Source organism: Echinops telfairi, unplaced genomic scaffold, assembly GCF_000313985.2.
Source record: "Echinops telfairi isolate 266 unplaced genomic scaffold, ASM31398v2 ScPeMD7_70;HRSCAF=299, whole genome shotgun sequence".
NCBI classification, from domain to species: domain Eukaryota; kingdom Metazoa; phylum Chordata; class Mammalia; order Afrosoricida; family Tenrecidae; genus Echinops; species Echinops telfairi.
This window is the reverse complement of record NW_022103968.1, coordinates 27,191,151-27,209,938: the sequence shown is the minus strand read 5'-3', so window position 1 is coordinate 27,209,938 and position 18,788 is coordinate 27,191,151. Positions and strand designations below refer to the sequence as shown.

Below are 18,788 nucleotides of genomic sequence, written 5' to 3'. Positions count from 1 at the left end.
ACAAGAGGACCGTAATTACAGGAAGGGGCAGCCGGGCAGATAAAAGGGGGAGGCGCACTGGCTGCCCTGAAGGCTGCAGGAGTCTGAGGAGGAGGCTCTGTGGCTTCCTTTCGCCCATTCTGCCTGCCCCTTTGGGTGACCCCCTCAAAGAGCATGGTTGCTATTCAGTGAGGGTTGGGCCCTGTGTCAGCCCCCAGCTGAAGTTCTTCTGGCGTTCGACTAGGGGTAGATGACTAGCCTCTGTCTGCTGGGGGATCCAAGAGGGACCAACCACCCCTTGGCAGCGCTAAAGGGCCATGGCTCAGTGCTGGGCGGCCGGAACCTGTCCTCCACCCTCCCCTGGCCTGGCTCTCAGGAGCATGTGCATATTCAGGCGTGCCCAGGAAAGAACTGTTTGGTCCACACTTCTCCTCCTCCCTCTCCTTCCAGATTTGGGGGGCCTGCCACTGCCCTCTCCATTAGTGAGGCCTATTGGTGCTCTCCCCTTTAATCTACAGAAGTAATTTCATGTTTGTCTGTTTGAAATAGAAGATGAAAGGCACTGGGGGCTGGGAGAGAGAGTCCCAGCGTGGCTCTACCTGCCCAGCCCTGGTCCCAGGGTTCAGCGGGAAGGAAGGCCGGGCACCACGGGGCTGCAAAGGGACCCACCCAGCCTGAGCTGCTGACCCAGGCCACTGCCCCCCTGTCTGAACAGTAGCCACGAGTATGTGCAAAAGAGATTCAGGAAAGTTCAAGGACCCTACCCACTGGGCGAGACCAAGGGCTCAAGAATGCGCCCAGCTTCAGAGGGCCAGACAAGTGCCTATAGGCCCTGGTGTGCCAGCTCAGACCAGCCAGCTGGCTGACACATTGCTTTCTCTGGTTCTCTGGAACGGCCACACACACTTCAAATGGGCCAATAAAAAGATACACTTTCTTTTGCCTCTGGACCCAGGACCCTCGAGGCTGTTGTGCAGTGCCCGTGAGGTTAAGTTCACAGCATAAACTGACACACCAGGCTCTGGGAAATGGCCTGTCTCTTCAAATAGCCGCCCAGTGGTGCCACTGGGGCCCTGCTGGGGTTTTGATTTGAGAAAACAAACAGAAATGGCACTGCAGGGCCGGTCAGGGGCCCCACCCCAGGGCCAATTTAACTGGAACTCTCAGGCCCTGCTGCTGTGGAGGGAGAGGTCGGCCGACAATAGCCCCAAACTTTGTGGGGGAAGGGGCCCAAACCAGCTGTCTGTCTCCTCTTCCCCTCCTCCTGAGCACCCTTTTCTTACCACAAGTGTGTTCTTGTAAAAAACGATTAGATTGCAATTTGTAGGACGCGGTGACCCCCAAATTCAGACATTTCACCCCTTCTCTCTGGAAAGAATGTTAAGAATGCCCTTAGTCTTGCACTGTGGAGGGTGGGAGGGGGTGCCGAGCAAGCCTCTGCTGTCCTACAACTTGTATGGGAACAGGGCTGCCGCATAGAGCTCCAGGCCACGGAGGAAGCAGGGCTGGTCTGGCACTATAGAGAGCCAGACAAACGTCCCTGCCCTTCCAGCTCCTTCTGACAAAGCCAGGGACCTCCAGGAACCACTGAGGGCTGGGGGCCTCGACACCCTCGCCCCCTGCAGCTAGGTGCTGGCAATTCTCTCTCTCTCTCTCCACCCAGGGAAAGACAAAGACAGATGGAGTCACCATGGGTGCCTGATGAATAGGAGGCATCTAAGGAGGGTTGTCTGAAGGAGACCTGTCTGTCCCCTTGGCTCTGGCATTGTGGCCTTCTCCTGGGAGCCTTCGAGTACCTGGGCAGGGGGAGAGGGAAGTGGGGGGACAGACCTGAGGAGAGAGGAGCTGCCTGACCACCAGGGAGAAGTTGAAAGATGTCACGTTACGGGGCAGCTGACTGGAGATCCGCTGACCCTAGAGTTGGCAAGCACTGAGGGACTGTCCCTACCAGGTCCACCTCCTGCCTTCTGGTCTCAGCCTGAGGAGTAGGGCTTTGTTTCCAGTCAGCTCCTTCCCTCCTTCCAACACCACACCACACCGGGCCTGACCTGTCCAAATGCCCCCCAGCCATGTCCCTAGAAGACCTGTAAGTGCTCCTCTGATACCTGGGCCCACATCTAAGAGTACCCTGGCTCCCATGCCATCTTACAGCTGTTTTTAACACACTGCCATTCTGTAGAGACCCTACTGGGGCTTCTTCTGACATCTCGGTACAAGGACATCCTATCTGGCTGGTACCACCCTGAAATGTAACAATGGCTTCTAAAGGAGGAAAGCGACAAACAGTACATCTCTGGTCTTGGGGGACCAATGGCCACCAGCAAATGGGAGGGCCTGCCTTCCAGAGCTCCCTCTCTCCCTACCCCATGCTGGATCAACAGCGGGGTTTTTTTTTAAATATGTTCTATGGACGCTTGTCCACACTGCTCAGCAGACACTTCGGGGAGATGTGACTTCGAAGACCAATTCCTGGTGTAGGAGTGAAGTCTACCTCATGCACATATACCTGCATGAATACAAAGTGTGGCTGGGTGGCCATCAGAGGAAGTTTGGCAAGAGATTACTTCTGGCTGGGAGCACTGAGCTGGTGAGTGACAGGAGTGGGCAGTGCAGGGGGACAGAGCAGAGCCATGGGTGCAGAGGGCAGGCAGCTGGGCTATCTGAGCAGTGGTTAACTAGGTGACTCGGCTGGAGGCCTTGGTAAGTGAGTAGACTGCAGAGGCTGATGGGATCTGGCTTCCAGATCACCGCGGGACTTCAGGTTCACATTCCCTACCTGTGACCCTTGATGCACCAGCTTTCAGCTCAGGAAGCCAGCACCCAGAGAAGGAAACCAGGCAGGTGTCAGCGCTCCGGTTGATGGAAACGGAGGGAGGGGGAGAGAAGGTGGCAGCATGCTGCTCCCTGTGTCAGCTCCAGCTAGGAGTGACGCTGAAGCCTACGTGCTTAGAGTCAGCAGACCTCTGAGGTAAGTTTTCTTGACCTCATTTTACAGATGAGAAGACTAAGGCTCGGTTCTGGCACATCTGGTGAGTATTAAAGTCTGATTCGTATGTTCCAGAGTACATGGTTTTACAGGACACTCCTCACCATCAAGGACATGACAGCCACGGTCACTGTCCCTCAACATGATCGGTCGCTCAAGCCGACTCTCCCCAGGACATCCAGGGCCACTTTCACGTCCTTACCTAGTCTTTGTTGGACACCCCCACCCCAGGCCCTGAAGCTGAACCTGTGGTTGGGGAGTCAGGGAATTGGGGCCAGGCAGGTCCCAGCTGTAACAGCTAAGTGGTGGAGCCCAGGAGAAGTCAGTGGAAGCCTTTGCCCTGGCCACATCAGGGGAGAGGAAGGGCCCTTGCCAGGCACCAAGTCCTCACATGCGTGCGCAGCCCCAGCCCCCCGCCCATGCACACGTGTTCAGACACAATGGCTCAAAGGCCAGGCAGCCCACTTTGTACTGCTAACAAGAGGACCGTAATTACAGGAAGGGGCAGCCGGGCAGATAAAAGGATACAAAATTTCAACATCTGTTGCCATAAAGGGATAAGGAGAGGTGAAACGCAAAGTATCAGTTTGGTGTCAGCAGGCAGAGAGCCAATTTCAAAGAGTTCAGGGGACAGGGGACAAAAAAAGAAAGGAAAGGGGGGAGAAAGAAAGAAAGAAATTACAGGGTTCCTTAAAGAGGGAAAGAAAATCAAAAAAGCTGCCAGGAGGACTTTCAAAGGGGGAGGCAGGTACTTTAAAGAGGGGCAATTCCCGCAATCACCCGGACTGAGGGCCAGGCCCCTGCATGGGGTGGGGGCAGGGGCAGAGCAGAGACAAAGCCACACCTGGGGTGTATGGGTACCAAGAGTGCCTGGGCAGCCCACCAGGGCGCAGGGCATGCTTCTCTGTGCCTCTCGCCATTCCCCACACCACGCATGTCCTAATCATCATCACCCACACAGGCCAGCTCAGTGGGGGTGGGACACCAGGCCACACTGGGCTGACCTGGGGGCCTCAGGTGTGCCCTCACACCAGGAAGGTCCAACACAAGCAGCCCTGGGCTGGGGATAAGTGAACAGGGCTTTGTTCCTGAGAGATGGGGTGTCCCCGGCACTGGGCTCAGCCTGGGCAAAGGCGTAGCGAGACAAAGCCCAGGGCCCAGGGCAGAACAGAGACAGGTCGATGGAGCCCTGCCTCTGATGAGCAGTGGAAGTTAAGGGGCTTTGGGATGCAATGGAGCTGTGTCCAGCCAATGCACCTAGACTGCAGGGGAAGGGCGGGTGCAGGGCAAGCATGCAATTACACCTACAGGGGTCACAGTGACCAGTCGAGGACGTGAACCCCCAATACCCACCCAATCCCCTTCTACACCTCAGTGCCCAGACTGGCTTAGGACTGTGGCTGGTCTCACTGACACTTTTGGATCTGTGAGCACAAGCCTCTTCATCCTGGTCATGCCCACTTAGCCACAGTTACAGGGGCAGCTATACCCTGCCCTCAAGCCACTAGTGCTAGATCCAGCTCAAATGCAAAATCCAAAGGAAAAGCAGGGCCAAGGGGGCGAGAGGTTGATGCCAGGCCAGTCAACACCCTGCCCCCCAGGGCTTTCCAGCCACCAGCAAGTGTGCCACAGGAAAAGGCCCAAAGGCCCAGCCCGGGCCCTGCTCAGGGGCCGACAGCACAAATTGGGCCTCCATTCCCGTGGCCCTCAGGGTCAGGGCCTGGTGGGATGACATGGCCTAGCCAGGGCACTTGACTAGCTGGTGAGACCAGTGCAGAACATCCTGACACTCCTCCCATGGGGCAGGGGACGGGCCTGAAGACCAGCTACTCTAGGAAGCTCTGGCACCTCCAGGCTGCCAAAGGACCGTCATCTTTCTCCCCTCTGCCCTTAGCTCCAAGAGAGAAAGGAAGAGAAGGCCATATGCCTCGGGCAGCACCGTCCCTCCCCCAGCTAGCCCCGCCCACAAAATAGAAGTCCAGGGGTCTGGCTGGAGTGAGGTTCTGAAGGTGGATACCTGAGAGACCCAGGAAGACATGGATGGGGGTGGCGGTGGGAGATGCTGGTGCAGGAGGGGGAGGTGCTTGCTCCCAGCCCCCTCCCCCACCGAGAGGCGATGCTCAGAGCCAAACCATCCCCCAGCACTACCCCCTGCCCCATAGCACACATAAAAGAGAAAATCTGGAGACTCCTCAAGTTTCAGCTATGACAGGTTAAAAGCAAAGAGTCCGCCCAGCTCTGCACACCGCCCAGCCACTCTGTCCTGCCCATGAGGTTGCTCCACCTGTCAGATTGGCCTGTCAGTCAGGCTTTGGAGTTATTGAAAGATCAAACTCTGTCCTGCCTGTTCATTACCGTAATCCTATTTTCTACATGGCTTTATTATCTGCCTGGGCTTCTCTGGGAAAGACAGCGACAGATACTTGTCCTGCCCATCCGCTTCCTCCCAGCAAAAGCGGATGTCTCCACCAGGGCATCTTTCCCTCACCCCCTGCTCTGCCCTAGCGGACAGGGCAGATGTGGAACAAGGCCCTGGCTCCTCTGAAAGGTGAGCTGGACAGTCTGCAGAGAAGAATGGGCAGGGGCGCCGGGACAGCAGATAGATCCCTTAGGTGGCCAGACCCCACGCTCACATGAATGATTTCTAGGCGAAGTGCACACCCAGTGTTTGGAGTAAGGTCTGGGGACTGTCAGAGGAAGTATCATTCAAAGAGTGGGTGGCTGGGAGCGCCATCTGTGCCAAGGCGTGTCCTCACTCCTGGAAGCCAGGGCCAGTCACTCCACTTTTGCACCGTACCTGGCTGGGCCATTGTGGGTCAGCCCTCACCTTTGCCTGTCTGACAGCCTGGGCCGGTGCCAGGCCACAGGGGCTTCTCAGCAGATGGGTCCATCTCTGACCCCCAGCCTTACTGTCAAGAGCCTTTTCAGTACCACGAGGTCAGCAGGCCCACCTCCCCAACCACTTCTTTTTTAAGGATGGAAAAGGCTGAGCCTGCACAAACTCCAGGGGACTTGTGTGTAAGAAGACAGTGGGTGTGGAGGAGGTAACCACGTGCATTAGCCAAGTGCTCTGCTGTGATGGGAAAATGCAGAATGCTTTTCCCAAACACTAGCGCTCATTGTCTTTTCTCATAGTCGTAGTGCTTACGTATTGGGCTGCTAACCGAAATGTCAGCGGTGCAAAACCACCAACTGCTCAGCAGGAGAAAGTTGAGGCTTCTCCTCCTATAGAGAATCACAGTCTCGGACACTCATAGGGGCAGTTCTATCCTGTCCTATAGAGGGTCGCTATGAGTCAAACTCTACTTGATCATAGTGAGTTTGGCTTTTTTTTCCAGGGTGGTGGAGTGAGTCCCACACTAGATGCCAGGAGGTGCAGTGGGAGAAAGAGGCGGCTTTCTGCTCCCATTAAGAGGTATACCTTGTAGCCCACCGGGGGTGGTTAATCAGCAGCAGAGCCCATTCTGGAGCCCAGGTCTGTCTGAGCACACAGTCTGTGCTCCCCCACCGACTCTTCACAGACCCTGAGTCTCACCTGCAGGAGGCTTGGCAGGGTGGGCTCCCAGGAACACTTAGCCAATGGCAGGAATTCTAACACTCATCCACAGCTCCAGAACAAGGGAACCCCACAGAGTTTCAGCTCTGCTTGCAGCCATGTGACTTGATCACCGGCTACATTAAGTAGACTATCTAGAACAGCAGTTCTCAACCTGGGTGGTGACCCCTTTGGGGATCAAATGACCCTTTCACAGGGGTTGCCCGATTCATAACAGTAGCAAAATGACAGTGATGAAGTAGCAACGAAAATAATTTTATGGTTGGGGGGTCACCACCACATGAGGCACTGTATGAAAGGGTTGAGGCATGAGGAAAGTTGAGAACCGCTGCTCTACAATGAGATGGTAACACCTTTCACTCATCAGCTCACGCCTTGTCTGTTCAGTGCTCATTGAATACCTCATTTCCAGCGGGATTAAAACGAGATCCATTTAGAGACACTTTCAGATGAGAAGAGTCCTAAGATCAACATGGTGAGCACCAGTCAGCCATTTCTCACCTTCTTTCTTAAAGGACCATGCAGAGTCTGCCCCCAGGTTCGTGGGACAGCTCGGCTCTTCCCCAGGTGCAGCAAGTCGATCTTGACTGGCCACCACACGCTCTTCACAGGGTTTAGTTTAGAGTGAGCAAGGAAGGAATTTCATTTTAGCTCAGTGAAGGCGAGGAGAAGGCTCCAGAGAAAGGCTTCCCATTTACAAAAGACCCAGGCGGGTTGCCTTGTAAGTTGGTGGAGGTGCTGTAAGCAAGCCTGAGCACGACATGGCACACCAGAAACCCAGGGGAAGATAGGACCTTCGTGATCCAGGGCGCTGCCCATCAACGCTGGAGCCACCCCCCACCCCTCTCGACTTCTAAACTCCTTGCCATTTAAGACAGTAAGACTGTTGTTCCTTGAGCCACTTTGGAATTAATTAGGTCTTCATTACTGGCACCCTAACTCATCTACTATGTCTGTGAGGAACAAAGGAAGGACCGATGTCTTTTGGCTTGGAACTGAGAAAAGCCTGGAGGAGCAGGGCCGCCGTTCTCAGACACGTACAGGTCTGTCCTTCCGAGCAGAGCTGCTGCTTGTCCAGGAACACAGCTTCAGGAGCCGTTCACAAAGAGCCGGCACGCTAATGCTCAGACCCGCCCAAAGGTAAAGAGTTGTTTAGGGAAGCAGCAATTCCCTCTCCTTGTGGTTCTGACCATCAGAAGAGAATTTTGTAGCAAAACAAAATCCTATGTTTAAAACATCTCCTAATGTTCTACATCTTTGGGAATGCTCTTAGAAAAAGGATATGGTTAACATTTTTTTCCTAGGGAGATGGCGAGAAAAGGAGAAGACCCCTGCAAAAGCTATATTAATTTAAAACAGAACCAATAAGCTTAAGTTTGAAGGTAATAGATGTGATGGGTAGATGATTTTATGTCAACGTCAAGATTCACGAAAGTGTAGGGGTGGAGTCCAACCTGTCAGTCAGGCCACACACAGCCTGATGATGCTTCCTTGGGTGTATGGCCTTCTTATAAAGGTAGGGAAAGGGGTGTGTGTGCAGAGACATGGACAGACTGGAGCCTCTCTCTCTCTGCCTCTTCATCTTCCCACTTGCTGGGATTCTGATGCCGACACGGAGAGCCACCAGTGTCCTCCATTCCACATCACCTTTCTCCATCATCCTCTACTACAGGAGTCTGAAGAAAGACTTCTGGACTTGAATTGAACTGGGCTGCCTTCTTACCTTTTGACATAAAACTTTCTTATACACACACACACACACACACAAAAGAAAAGGAGAAGACAAAGCTAGGCAAGTGGAGTAGGAGGAGGCAGGAGGGAAAAAGCACATCCCCCCGCCACTGTGTGTCAAGGCATTTAAAAGACAGAAGGCTACACCCAGGCTGGGGGAAGAGTGTTGACTGGGTGCCCAAAGCAGGGTCACGGGAAAAGAGGAAGGTGATTGTTTGGATGTCATCCAAAGCTTTTGCTTTGCAGAGGACTCTGGTAGGAAGGTAAAAAGACAAGCTACAGATGGAGAGAAAGTAATTGCAAACCATTTATCTGACAAAAGACATATCTAGAATGAATACTGAACTAACTTTCAGCTCAACAGTGGAATAGCAAATCAGTTAGATTATGGGTAAATGACATGAACAGATATAAGCACACAAAAAGATACTCAACATTCTTAGCCACTAAGGAAATATGAATTAAAATCACATTGAGATGTCACACACAGCACAAAATGCTGGTGAGGACGCGGAGAAACTGGCTCACACACTGCTGGTAGGGATGTGAAATGGTGAAGGTACTCAAGAAAATAGTTTGGCAATTTAAAAAAATTTATTATTAAACATTTATCAAGGACCCAGAAGTTGTACTCTTGAGTATGTATCTCAGAGTCATGAAAACATATGTATAAAACCTGTGCACAAGTGTGTTGTGTGGCTTTATTTGCAATAGTAAAGAAATTAAAAACACTCCAAATGCCCTTCAGTGGGGTAATCCAAACTGTGATCCATCCACTGACTTATTCAGCAATAAAAAAAGCAAGAGCCACTCGTAGGTATTGAATCCAAAGACTTGAAAGCTGAGACTCAAAGGGGAACCAACACCAAGTAGCCCAGGCTCACTATGGAGAATGAAGTTTGAAGACTATGCCGAGTGAAATAAGCCAGCCACAAAAGGACAACTACTGTATCATCTCATATCGAAAGACAAGCAAAGGTAAATAAAGAGAGAACAAGGTTTCCTAGTGGTCACCAGGAGTGGGACAGGTGGGGGTCAAGAGGTTAATGGTGGAACACTACGGGGTGGGTTGCACACTGGGTTATTGTCATTGCCATCAAGTACAACTGCTGTCACCTATAAAAAGTTGAATTGACAAAAACAGGGGGTGGGGGGGGATATATTTATAATGACAAAAAAGGGTAGCTGCTTATGTATCACCATCAGCCTGGACTCTAGGGCCTTAGTTTGGAGGTTTAAAGTCATGGCTTCTTGAACATCCCAATTAACTGACCTAATAGCAAATCCAAGGTGCCTGAGGTCTTAAAAGCTGGCAAGTGGCTACCTAGGCACAAGTGGTCTCTTCCCCTGGAACAACTGAGGAAGGAGAATCAGGAACAGGAGGGAGGATATGGAGGGTGGTTAATTGCCTTCAGGAACTTAAAAGCCTGTTTGTCAGGAGACCAGAAGAACTGGATGGTGCTTGGCTACCTTTCCTGAATATTTTGATCAAAGATTCCATAGAAGAATCCTGATCAAAGGTGGTGGGACGGTGGTTGAATGTCGAACAGAAAGTAAATTTGCATGATGGTGTTAAGCACTAGGCTAACAGAAAGGCTGGCAGTTTGAACCCACCCACTGGCTCTGAGGGAGAAAGATCTGGCAGTCATTTCTGTAATCCAAAGATTACAGGCAAGAAGCCCCAGGGGGTAGTTCTACTCCATCACAAGGAATTGCTATGAACTGAAATTGACTCGAGGGCACCCAACAAAAAAAGCAGAAGCGTGTAAGATGTTCCGTGGGTGCTTCTCCATCCTATTTTTATAACAGCCTGTGACTAATTATTCGAAGATGAAAAGTTGAAAAATACATGAATAAATATAATCAGGTGGAAATGTGTATTTAAACTGTTTTCTAAAATTATTTTTTTTACATCTTAAAAATTGATTTTTTTTTTAAAGCCATCATCCATGAGACTCAGTGAAGTTTTACATAACCATATAGTCAGGCGCTCCTCAGAGAGAGTGTATCATAAATCAAAAATGCTATTATAATCAAATCTACATGCAACTATTTATCTAGTATCAAAGAGGTCAGCGGTCTCCCCTCAGGTTGCCTCGAATGCTGCCCTGTGCAGTGCCACAGCTAAGGCTGCCTGAGGGCCTCAAGGCGGGTCCTTTCCGCATTCTCCAGGACACTCAGCCAGCCAATGGGCTGCTCTGGCCCCACCCCCACTGGAAGCCATCGTGGGCTCAGGAATCTCTTACCTGTTGAGGTCCCAGATTCTTAGGGGTGAAAAGTGCCCACAACAAGCTGTCCCTGTCACAAAAGAGCTGCAAAACAAAAGGAGAGCAAGTCAGAGCTGACTTGTCCGAACTTGTGACGGAAGTAGTTACACAATTGGAGGTGCCCTCCTCATTTTCCAGGGATTGTGGGGTTAAGCTAGATGAGAGCAGCAGCCCAGAGGGCCAGCAGAGGAGTTGTGGGATGACAGCTGGGAACATGGTGAGGGCTGGACCTCCCAGAGCTGCCTTGTCGGAGAACCTACAGGTTCCGAACCACCAGGTGTAGCTGCCCAGACTGACTAGTGTGGTCTCTACTCACCATAATAGCCAGATCCATAGATAGGCAACTCTGAGCATCACCATCCTTACCTGCCCCAGTGAACAAGTCTGCCAGCTTGGTTGTATGAACCCTGAGACCACCATGCCCAAGGCACAGAAGAGATCTCCAGGGACAGGGAGTTGGGGCTGGAAGGAGGTGTCCTGGTTGGAGGTGAGGGTGGTTGGGGACGTTACTGAAGGTTTAAGAGCTGAGAAGCTGGCAATGGGGACAGTGGCAGGTATAAAGGCTTCAAACTGGGAAAAGGAGAAATACGAGCAGTGAGTAGACCCCATGGATGGGGGAGAGTGGGGATATGGGCCAGGCAGGCCGGGTGCTGGGAGGAGAGTGAGAGGCAGGCAGCTTAGAAGGCAATGACAGGTGCCACCACGAGACGGTGGGCCATGGGCACTCTGCTCATATTTTCTAGGGTGCCTCTTAAAGCCCCCAAGAGATCACACATACAGTCTGCACCATGTCATTTTCATGTGAGGCACAAGCCAGAGGGAAGGATCAGCACATGGAATCAAGTTGGCCATGGTGCTGGGACTGGGCATTTGAACAGCTGGAACACTCCTTTGTGGAGGGAGAGGGAGGGGGAAGAGGAAGGCGCCCAGAACCTTGGGCTTGAAAACCTAAACAGCAGCAAGAGTTGAAAGCTGTGGTGTCACTCAGGAGCTCTGCGGCAGGCATGGGTCATGTCCTTGCATGTCGGGATGGGGGTGGGGCAGGTGGGAGGAATAAGGGGCTGGACACACTAATGACATGTTAGCCATGTAGAGGCGGCAGCCCACCTGCCCTGGCCCAGCACCTGTGGCCCGCTGACCCCACTGGAGGTTGGAGGTGGGGGCGGGTTTCCGCCAAGAGGCCTGTCGACTTGGGCTGTGCTGGGGGGACGCTAGTGCAGGCAGTGGCCAAGCCATTGGTTTACAATCAAAAGTGCAGGACAGGTGTCAGCTTCTCAGCCCCAGGCTAATAATAAGGCCATGCCTATGACTCTGGGCTTCCACGCCTCAAGCCAAAATGACCCATCAGACTGCCAGCTGCCACTAAACTGTAGTGTGGCAGTGTCAGCTCTGCCATGCCTGCAGGCCCTGCATGCCTCCCCACCTGGAAGCAGCTACTGGACACTGCAGCCCCAAACTACAAAGCCAAGAGGTGTTGCCCTCACCTCCCTCCCCCCAACATTTTTCTCCTTAGGGTAATCCATTAATAACTGGTAAAGGCAATTACCGTGGGTTGGAAACATAATAGCCACTTGGAAATCATTTGAGCAGGCAATTGGGCTCTCTAGACTTTTGAGGGGTGGGGGTGGGTGAGGGGCGCCAACACAGACACCCAGACATTTCTTGAGCAGGGCCCTGACTGGCCACAGGCCTAAATTAGCATCAAAGTAAGTCAATAGAGAAGGAGTGGAAGGGACCTGGAACATTCATCTCTGCCACTCCCCGCTCCTCTGTCCCCCCACACCATTCCCTCCCCCCCACCCCTCTCCGGGTTCCAACCTCCCAGCAGGCTAGGTGCAGGCCGGGAGAAGCGGGCAGCTGCAACCATCTTCCCAGGACTTCTGTCCCCCTCTATTCCGGCCCCATCCACTTTTAAACCCTGGACATGGCATCAGACATTTCATTTAAAAAAAAAAACGCCCCTTTCCATGGCCTGGCACTGGGACAGAAGAGAAAGCCAAGTGTGTACGGCCCTTAGGAGGCTGTAAGGTCTTAATCAAATCGGTTGTAGTCAGTCATGTGCTATCTAGTCGATTCTAACTCACAGCAGCCTGTATGATAACGCAGAACTGCCCCATGGCTGTAACAGTTCAGGACCAGATCATCAGGTTTCTCCCAATGGGTTTGAACTGCCAATATTTTGGTAAGCAGCCAATGCTTAACCACTGAGCCACCAGGGGTTCCTTTAATCAAATTTAACACTCAAACCATCTGAGCACCAGTGAGGCAGATTTTGAGCCTGGTCGAGCTGGAACTCAATCAGGATATATACAAAGGCTACAGGGTGGCCTAGGACTTTCAAGGGTCAGGTTCACTGCAGACACAATCCGACTGGCCATGCATGCCCCCTCCCCCCGCCCCCAAAAAAAGGCCCCTCATGGCCTTTAGGAAGCAGAAGACAGCAGCTCAGACCCTTCGCACTCTAGTAAAGATTAAAAAGATTCGTCCAGGTGCAGTCTTTCCAGAGAAAAGGAGCAGAGGAAGAGAAGGAATCTACTTCTCTGAACACCCAAGGGATGCCTATCATCCAAGGAGGCCACTCAAGAGAGGTGAGCACCCCACTGTACAGAAAACAAAAGCAAAGTAAAGTGCAGTCAGGTTCCCACAAATTTATCAAAATGCTGTAATTCCACTTAGGACTGTTGCCTACAGCCTTCAAGCCTCTCCAGATAAAGTCCTTTGAAAACAGCCTGCAGGGTGGGATTTCTGCCCCAGAGGCTGTCTTGCTACCCTCCCTGCTTTAAGCTTCCCCAGGCAGTGTACCGTAGTCTGAACATAAGCCTTCCTCCAGTCTTCTGCCTCATGCATATCAACCTGATAGTTCAGCCAAATGCCCTCCACATGCCTCACTGCTTGGTCCCATGCTATGCATGCCAAAGGTTTTCCATAAACACCTGGAGATGTGCTGAATGGAATGAGTTTCCATTCCTCTGCCAGCTCCTCCTAAGGACTGCTCAAAAATCTTCCTCATTAAGAGATCTTTGCTGTAACCACAGTTTAGGGTTTAAAGTTACTGAAAAACAACAACAACCCAAAACCCAGCTCCTCTCAGGAAAAAAAGAACATTCAAATGGCTTTTGCCCTCAGCCCCATCTGTCCCTCAGGAGTATCTCAGACACAGGGCTAACGAACACTGGACACGCAGCAAGGCACGAGCTGGTGGCCTCCGAGGGGGTCTACCATACTCTGCTCTTTCCCTTGTAGGGCCAATGGTATTTGAGGTTTATCTTCCTGTCTCCCCTGTGACATCGTGAAATGTCTGGTCCCTCTGTGAACCCTGCTATAGTGCCTGGCCCCGAAGAGACAGTCAGTACAAATCTGTGACGCTGAGTTGAAAGGCCTGCCGAAGGGCAGAGAAGCTGTGGCAGCACAGTGGCCAGTGCTCCACTATGAACCAAAAGTCAGTGGTTCCAACCTGCAGGAGAAAGAAGTGGTAGTCTGCCCTGTTCGGTGAAGAGCCTGAGTGACACTAGAGGCAGGTCTTCTCTCCTACAGGGTCGCCGTGAGTTCCCATGGGCTCAGTGGCAGGGTCTCTAGGGCCAGAGTTCAAAGTCAACAAGGCTTAGGAAGGTAGTCTTGTTGACTAAGAAGGAGGTCCCTCTGCTCCTCCCAAATCAACGCAGATTCAGACCTGGATGACACATGACACGGCCCAACATCATTAGGATGGTGACAATTCCCTCATAAACAAAACACTACATCAAAAAAACAAAAAAAACAAACACTACATCCAGATGAGAAGCACCAACAGTGTCTACAACATAATGTCCAGCCCCAGACTCCCTTCCCATGCACATGCACACATGGGCACACATACACACACACCAACCCTTGCACGCAAGTTCACTCGCTCGCTCAGCTTGAAGATCTCAAACTCATTCTGACTCCCTAAATTCCTTTTTTTTTTGGACTTAGAAACCCCTTACCAGAAGCCAGCCTGCTACAATGTCTCATCCTGTCCCAAACCTTGCCCAGATCTCCAACTCATCTTATGGGTCTCCTAGCCTTAGCTCAGCTACACCTGGCAGCACAGAGACCAGCATCAGGTCCACGAGGTAGATTCCAGAGTCCTCGTGTGGGAGAAAGACCACCAGAGAATAAGGAGTTTTACATTCGGGTGGAAGAATGGAAAATAAAGAGACTTAGAAAAGACAAGAGGAAGCTAAGGAGGAAAATGAGTAGGGCCTGGGCAGGGGAAAAGGATAGTAAATTCATGCTGCCCAGGCAAGCGTTTCAAAACCTCTGTCTATCCCACTCTCACAGCCCCAAATCTCTCACTCTCCCCATTTTACCGATGAGGAAGCTGAAGTGCAGAGAAGTCAGGTGACTTGCTCTAGGTTACACAGGGAGCCACTGGTAGGTCTGGAATTTGAGCCCAGTTGCTCTTCTGGATTCTAGCGGTCAAGCTATTACTACCCCAACACTTCTCACCCAGGCTACATGCTAAGCATTCTTCTCATTCATCTGCCCACAGATAGTCAATGGAATCATGTCTGGTGCACACTAAACACTCTCATGCTCACTGAATGATGGAATGAGCAGTTCCTCCTGGAAGAAGGAGAAGGGACTGCGGCCTCTGAGGCGTGGCAGTAGCGGTGGCGTGCTCGGCAGCTGCTGCCCCGTGGCTGGCCTGTAGTCGCCCAGCTGGCCTCTGATCCTGGGCTGACACACTTTGGCAAGGGAGGCCACCAAAGCTGTCACATCATTCACCAACATGCCCATCAAGTGTATTCAGTTCTCTTCAACCCGCATTGGCATTTTAATTACTGTTGGGTAAACTAATTTGTACAAATGAAGGCCGGGCTGCCTAATAGAATATACAAGCTCTCTGACCTCTGACAGGCACTGACAGGAGATACAAAGGCAGCCGAGGAAGGCTTTTTATCTGAGCCTTATTACTCTCTATTACTCCAATTAGTCAGGCTCCAGTGCTCCTAATTGGAGGAAAAATTGCAATTAAATCAATTTTTGATGGGCTGCAAGTGGGCTCCTGAACCCCCCTGCCTGTGAAACACTGATATTATAGCAGCAGAGGTCACAGTCCTCATTGGCACCTGGGGGTCCCCCGATTTCTCCTGGCCCCCTCCTTAAATACCTCAAGGAAACCCCTGCCCCTCCATCGGCTAGGCCAGCAAGGGTGGGAAGGAGGGAATCATTAGAACATGTCAGATCTCATTGCTGCTGTCGCCATCTGCTAACCTCCACCACTGACATTATTACTGTGGGCAAGTCTCGAAGCATGAGGACAGTGCGAAGGTCACAGAACCCCACGCGGTGAGGAGAAGGAGGCAAGCCAGGCGCAGTGGCTGGCACGGCAGCACTGGGAGGGAGAGGCGAGTGAAGTGGGAACCGAGGGTCAACCCAAGTCAAGAAGGGGAGAGAGAGGGGCCTGGGCAGGTGAGCAGGAGGCAGCCAGTTGCTCAGATCCTGCCAACAGGCCTCCCCAGGACACAAAAGGGGAAGGACAACAAGAGACACAGGAATCTTGTTTGCATACCAACAGACATCCCTCTGGGCAGCTGGAGAAGCATCCACCTGAATGCTGTCCACAGAAGAGGAAGCTGAGGGTAATGTCAGGGATAGGTAATGACAGGAGCAGCCTGTGGGAACTTCCGTGACAGTGTCAGTCTGTACACGTGGGGCCGTGGCACTGGAGCCAGGGAGGGGGCATGAATGAGAAGAATGGGAAACCCCAAGGGACTATCTGAAGCTCAGACAGTAAAGTTTAAGGCAAAAAAGAAGTCCCACTTGACTGCAACTAACACTCTGTGACCTCAAAAAGACGATATGAACTCAAACTAGAAACTCAGAGGACGTTTAGCCAGCTCCGAGGATGCTGTGCCCCGTGGGTTAAAAGGGGAAGGAAGATGCACGTGGCCTTCAAGAGGCAACAAGACAACACATGTCAAATAAATGATGATCCATCGACCAAATGGGATATTATATAATCATTTAAATGACGTCCCTCAAATATAGGTAAGATGCTTATGATGCACTGTTAAAGGGGGTGGAGGAGAGAGCATTATTACAAATATATGTATATGTATACATATATCACATTTTATCTCAAGCCTGTACATGGACAATGAAAGCCTGGCGGGAAGCATACTAAAATGCTGAAAGTGATGGTGTTAGGGCAATACAAAGACTAGCAATTTTTCTTTTTAATCTTCTTTTACAACTTTTTTTTTTTTACAAATCTTCTTTAATGAGCCATGTGCTTAAAAAAACAAACAAAACAAAACAAAACAAAAAAACAACGGGATAAGCATGGTTTACATTTCATAAGAGAAAATACAATATAACTAGACATGCATGCCCATTGACTTCTGGGCTGCAGAGCCCTGGGTGTGAACAGATGAATGTGAGGGGAGCTGCCTGTAGGAGTTGGTGACAGCGATGGTGCCCTGCCACACCTCATTCCCACTGCTGAGAAATGCCTCCAAGAAACCCCACAATGGCTCTTTTTCATGTTAACCATCGGTAAAGGGACAGCCAGAATAAGGATATCAGAGCCTGGGCTAGATTAGGGAAGGGCTTGAGGAAGAGACTGTTCTTCCCCAATGTACCCACCCGATCCAAGAACCAGGCATTTGAGCAATTGGAGGTGGGGTGTGGTGGGGAGAGAGACAACTGAATTAATAAAGAAAATATAATTAAAAAGTAAACTCAGTGCTGTGGAATTATGTTTCTATGTACATTCACTCTATTGACTTTAGCTGGATGTGTGGGGGCTGCAGGGCAAAGTTTCTATTGTATCGTCTATGTACATGCCGCTCTAAACTCAACCAACTGCTTCTTCTGTTCCTAAAGGAGCAAAACGGACTCCCAACTCCCACCCACTAGTCACCAAGTGAACCTGGGCAAATTATGGAACCTCTCTAAAACCCAGTTTCTTCACCAATAAAGTAAAATAATACTAGTACCTAAGCAAAGGTTTATTGAAAAAATTATATATGAGAAAATGCTAACAGCAAACACCCACAGATGTTAGCTATTACTACACACCAGCAATGACCAACCAATGAAATTAAAAAACCAAATTCACGAAAGTAATTAAAAAGCTATAAAATACCTAGTAATTAACAACAAAAAATGAGACCGGTCTATAAGAGAAAGCTATGAAATTTTACTAAAGGATATAGAGTTGCTGAATAAATGGAGAAATATATCGTGTTCCTAAGTGGGAAGTCTCAATACTCTAAAAGTATCAGTTTGACTCTAATTAATCTATAAATTCAATACAGTTCCAACCAAACAAAATTGTTTACTTAATCAGTCCATTCTGAAATTCACCTGTAGAATACACAAGAAATACGTAAAAAATGAGAGACAAGTTGCTCAACTAGATATCAAAACATACTATCATCCTCATAGAACTCAATGACAAAAAGACAACCTAACTTGTAAACTGTACAAAGAACTTGAATAGACATTTCACCAAAGAAGACATACAAGTGGCCAAAATAACACACTAGATATGCTCAATATCATTGCCGTCTCGTTGTCATTAAGTGCCACTGCATTGGTTCTGACTGGTAGCGACCCTGTGTACAACAGAACGAAATACTTCCTGATCCTGTACCAGTCTCGTGATTGTTCTTACGCCTGAGCCCATGGCTGCAGCCACTGTGTCAATCCATCATGTAAGGACTTCCTCTGTCCCGCTGCCCCTCTACTTTGCATGATGTCCTTCTCTAGGGACTGGCCTCTCCTGATGACAACACCTCCGAAGTACGAGAGACGAAGTCTGGCCATCCTTATCTCTAAGGAGCACTTTGGCAGGACTTCTTCCAAGACAGATTGGTTTGTCCCTCTGGCAGTCCATCATAATTCAAATGAACAGCTTCTTCTTTATTCAGTGTCTAACTTTCACATGCATATGAAGCCATGGAAAATACCATGGCTTGGGTCAGGTGCACCTTAGTCCCCAAAGTAACCTCCTTGATTTTCAACACTGTAAAGAGGTCCTTATGCAACAGATTTACACAATATCATTAGTCACAAGGAAAATGCAAATCAAAACCACAACGAGATACCACTTAACCCCCAATTACAATGACCAATTCTTGGGGGCGGGGGTGGGGAGGGGGGAGGAAAACAAATGTTGGTGAAGAGCCCTCATCCTTGTTGTTGGGATTGTAAAATTTTGCAGCCACTCAGAGAACAGTTCAGCAGTTCCTCAAAATGTCAAAACAAGAATTACCATGGCACTTCCTCTCCCAAGTAT

General features: G+C 50.5%; 1 protein-coding gene across 3 annotated transcripts in view; it reads right to left on the bottom strand.

Moving 5' to 3' along the window:
* FBXW4 (F-box and WD repeat domain containing 4) overlaps positions 1 to 18,788 on the bottom strand; it is a 79,569-nt gene that overhangs the window by 8,038 nt on the left and 52,743 nt on the right. For 2 of the 3 annotated variants that reach the window (XM_045291253.1, XM_004701306.3), the window contains exon 5: positions 10,499 to 10,564. The exons of the other annotated variant lie outside the window; for it this stretch is intronic. In XM_045291253.1, the coding sequence (XP_045147188.1) occupies positions 10,499 to 10,564 (66 nt within the window). The remainder of the gene's footprint in view (positions 1 to 10,498; positions 10,565 to 18,788) is intronic. 3 annotated transcript variants of the gene reach the window in all.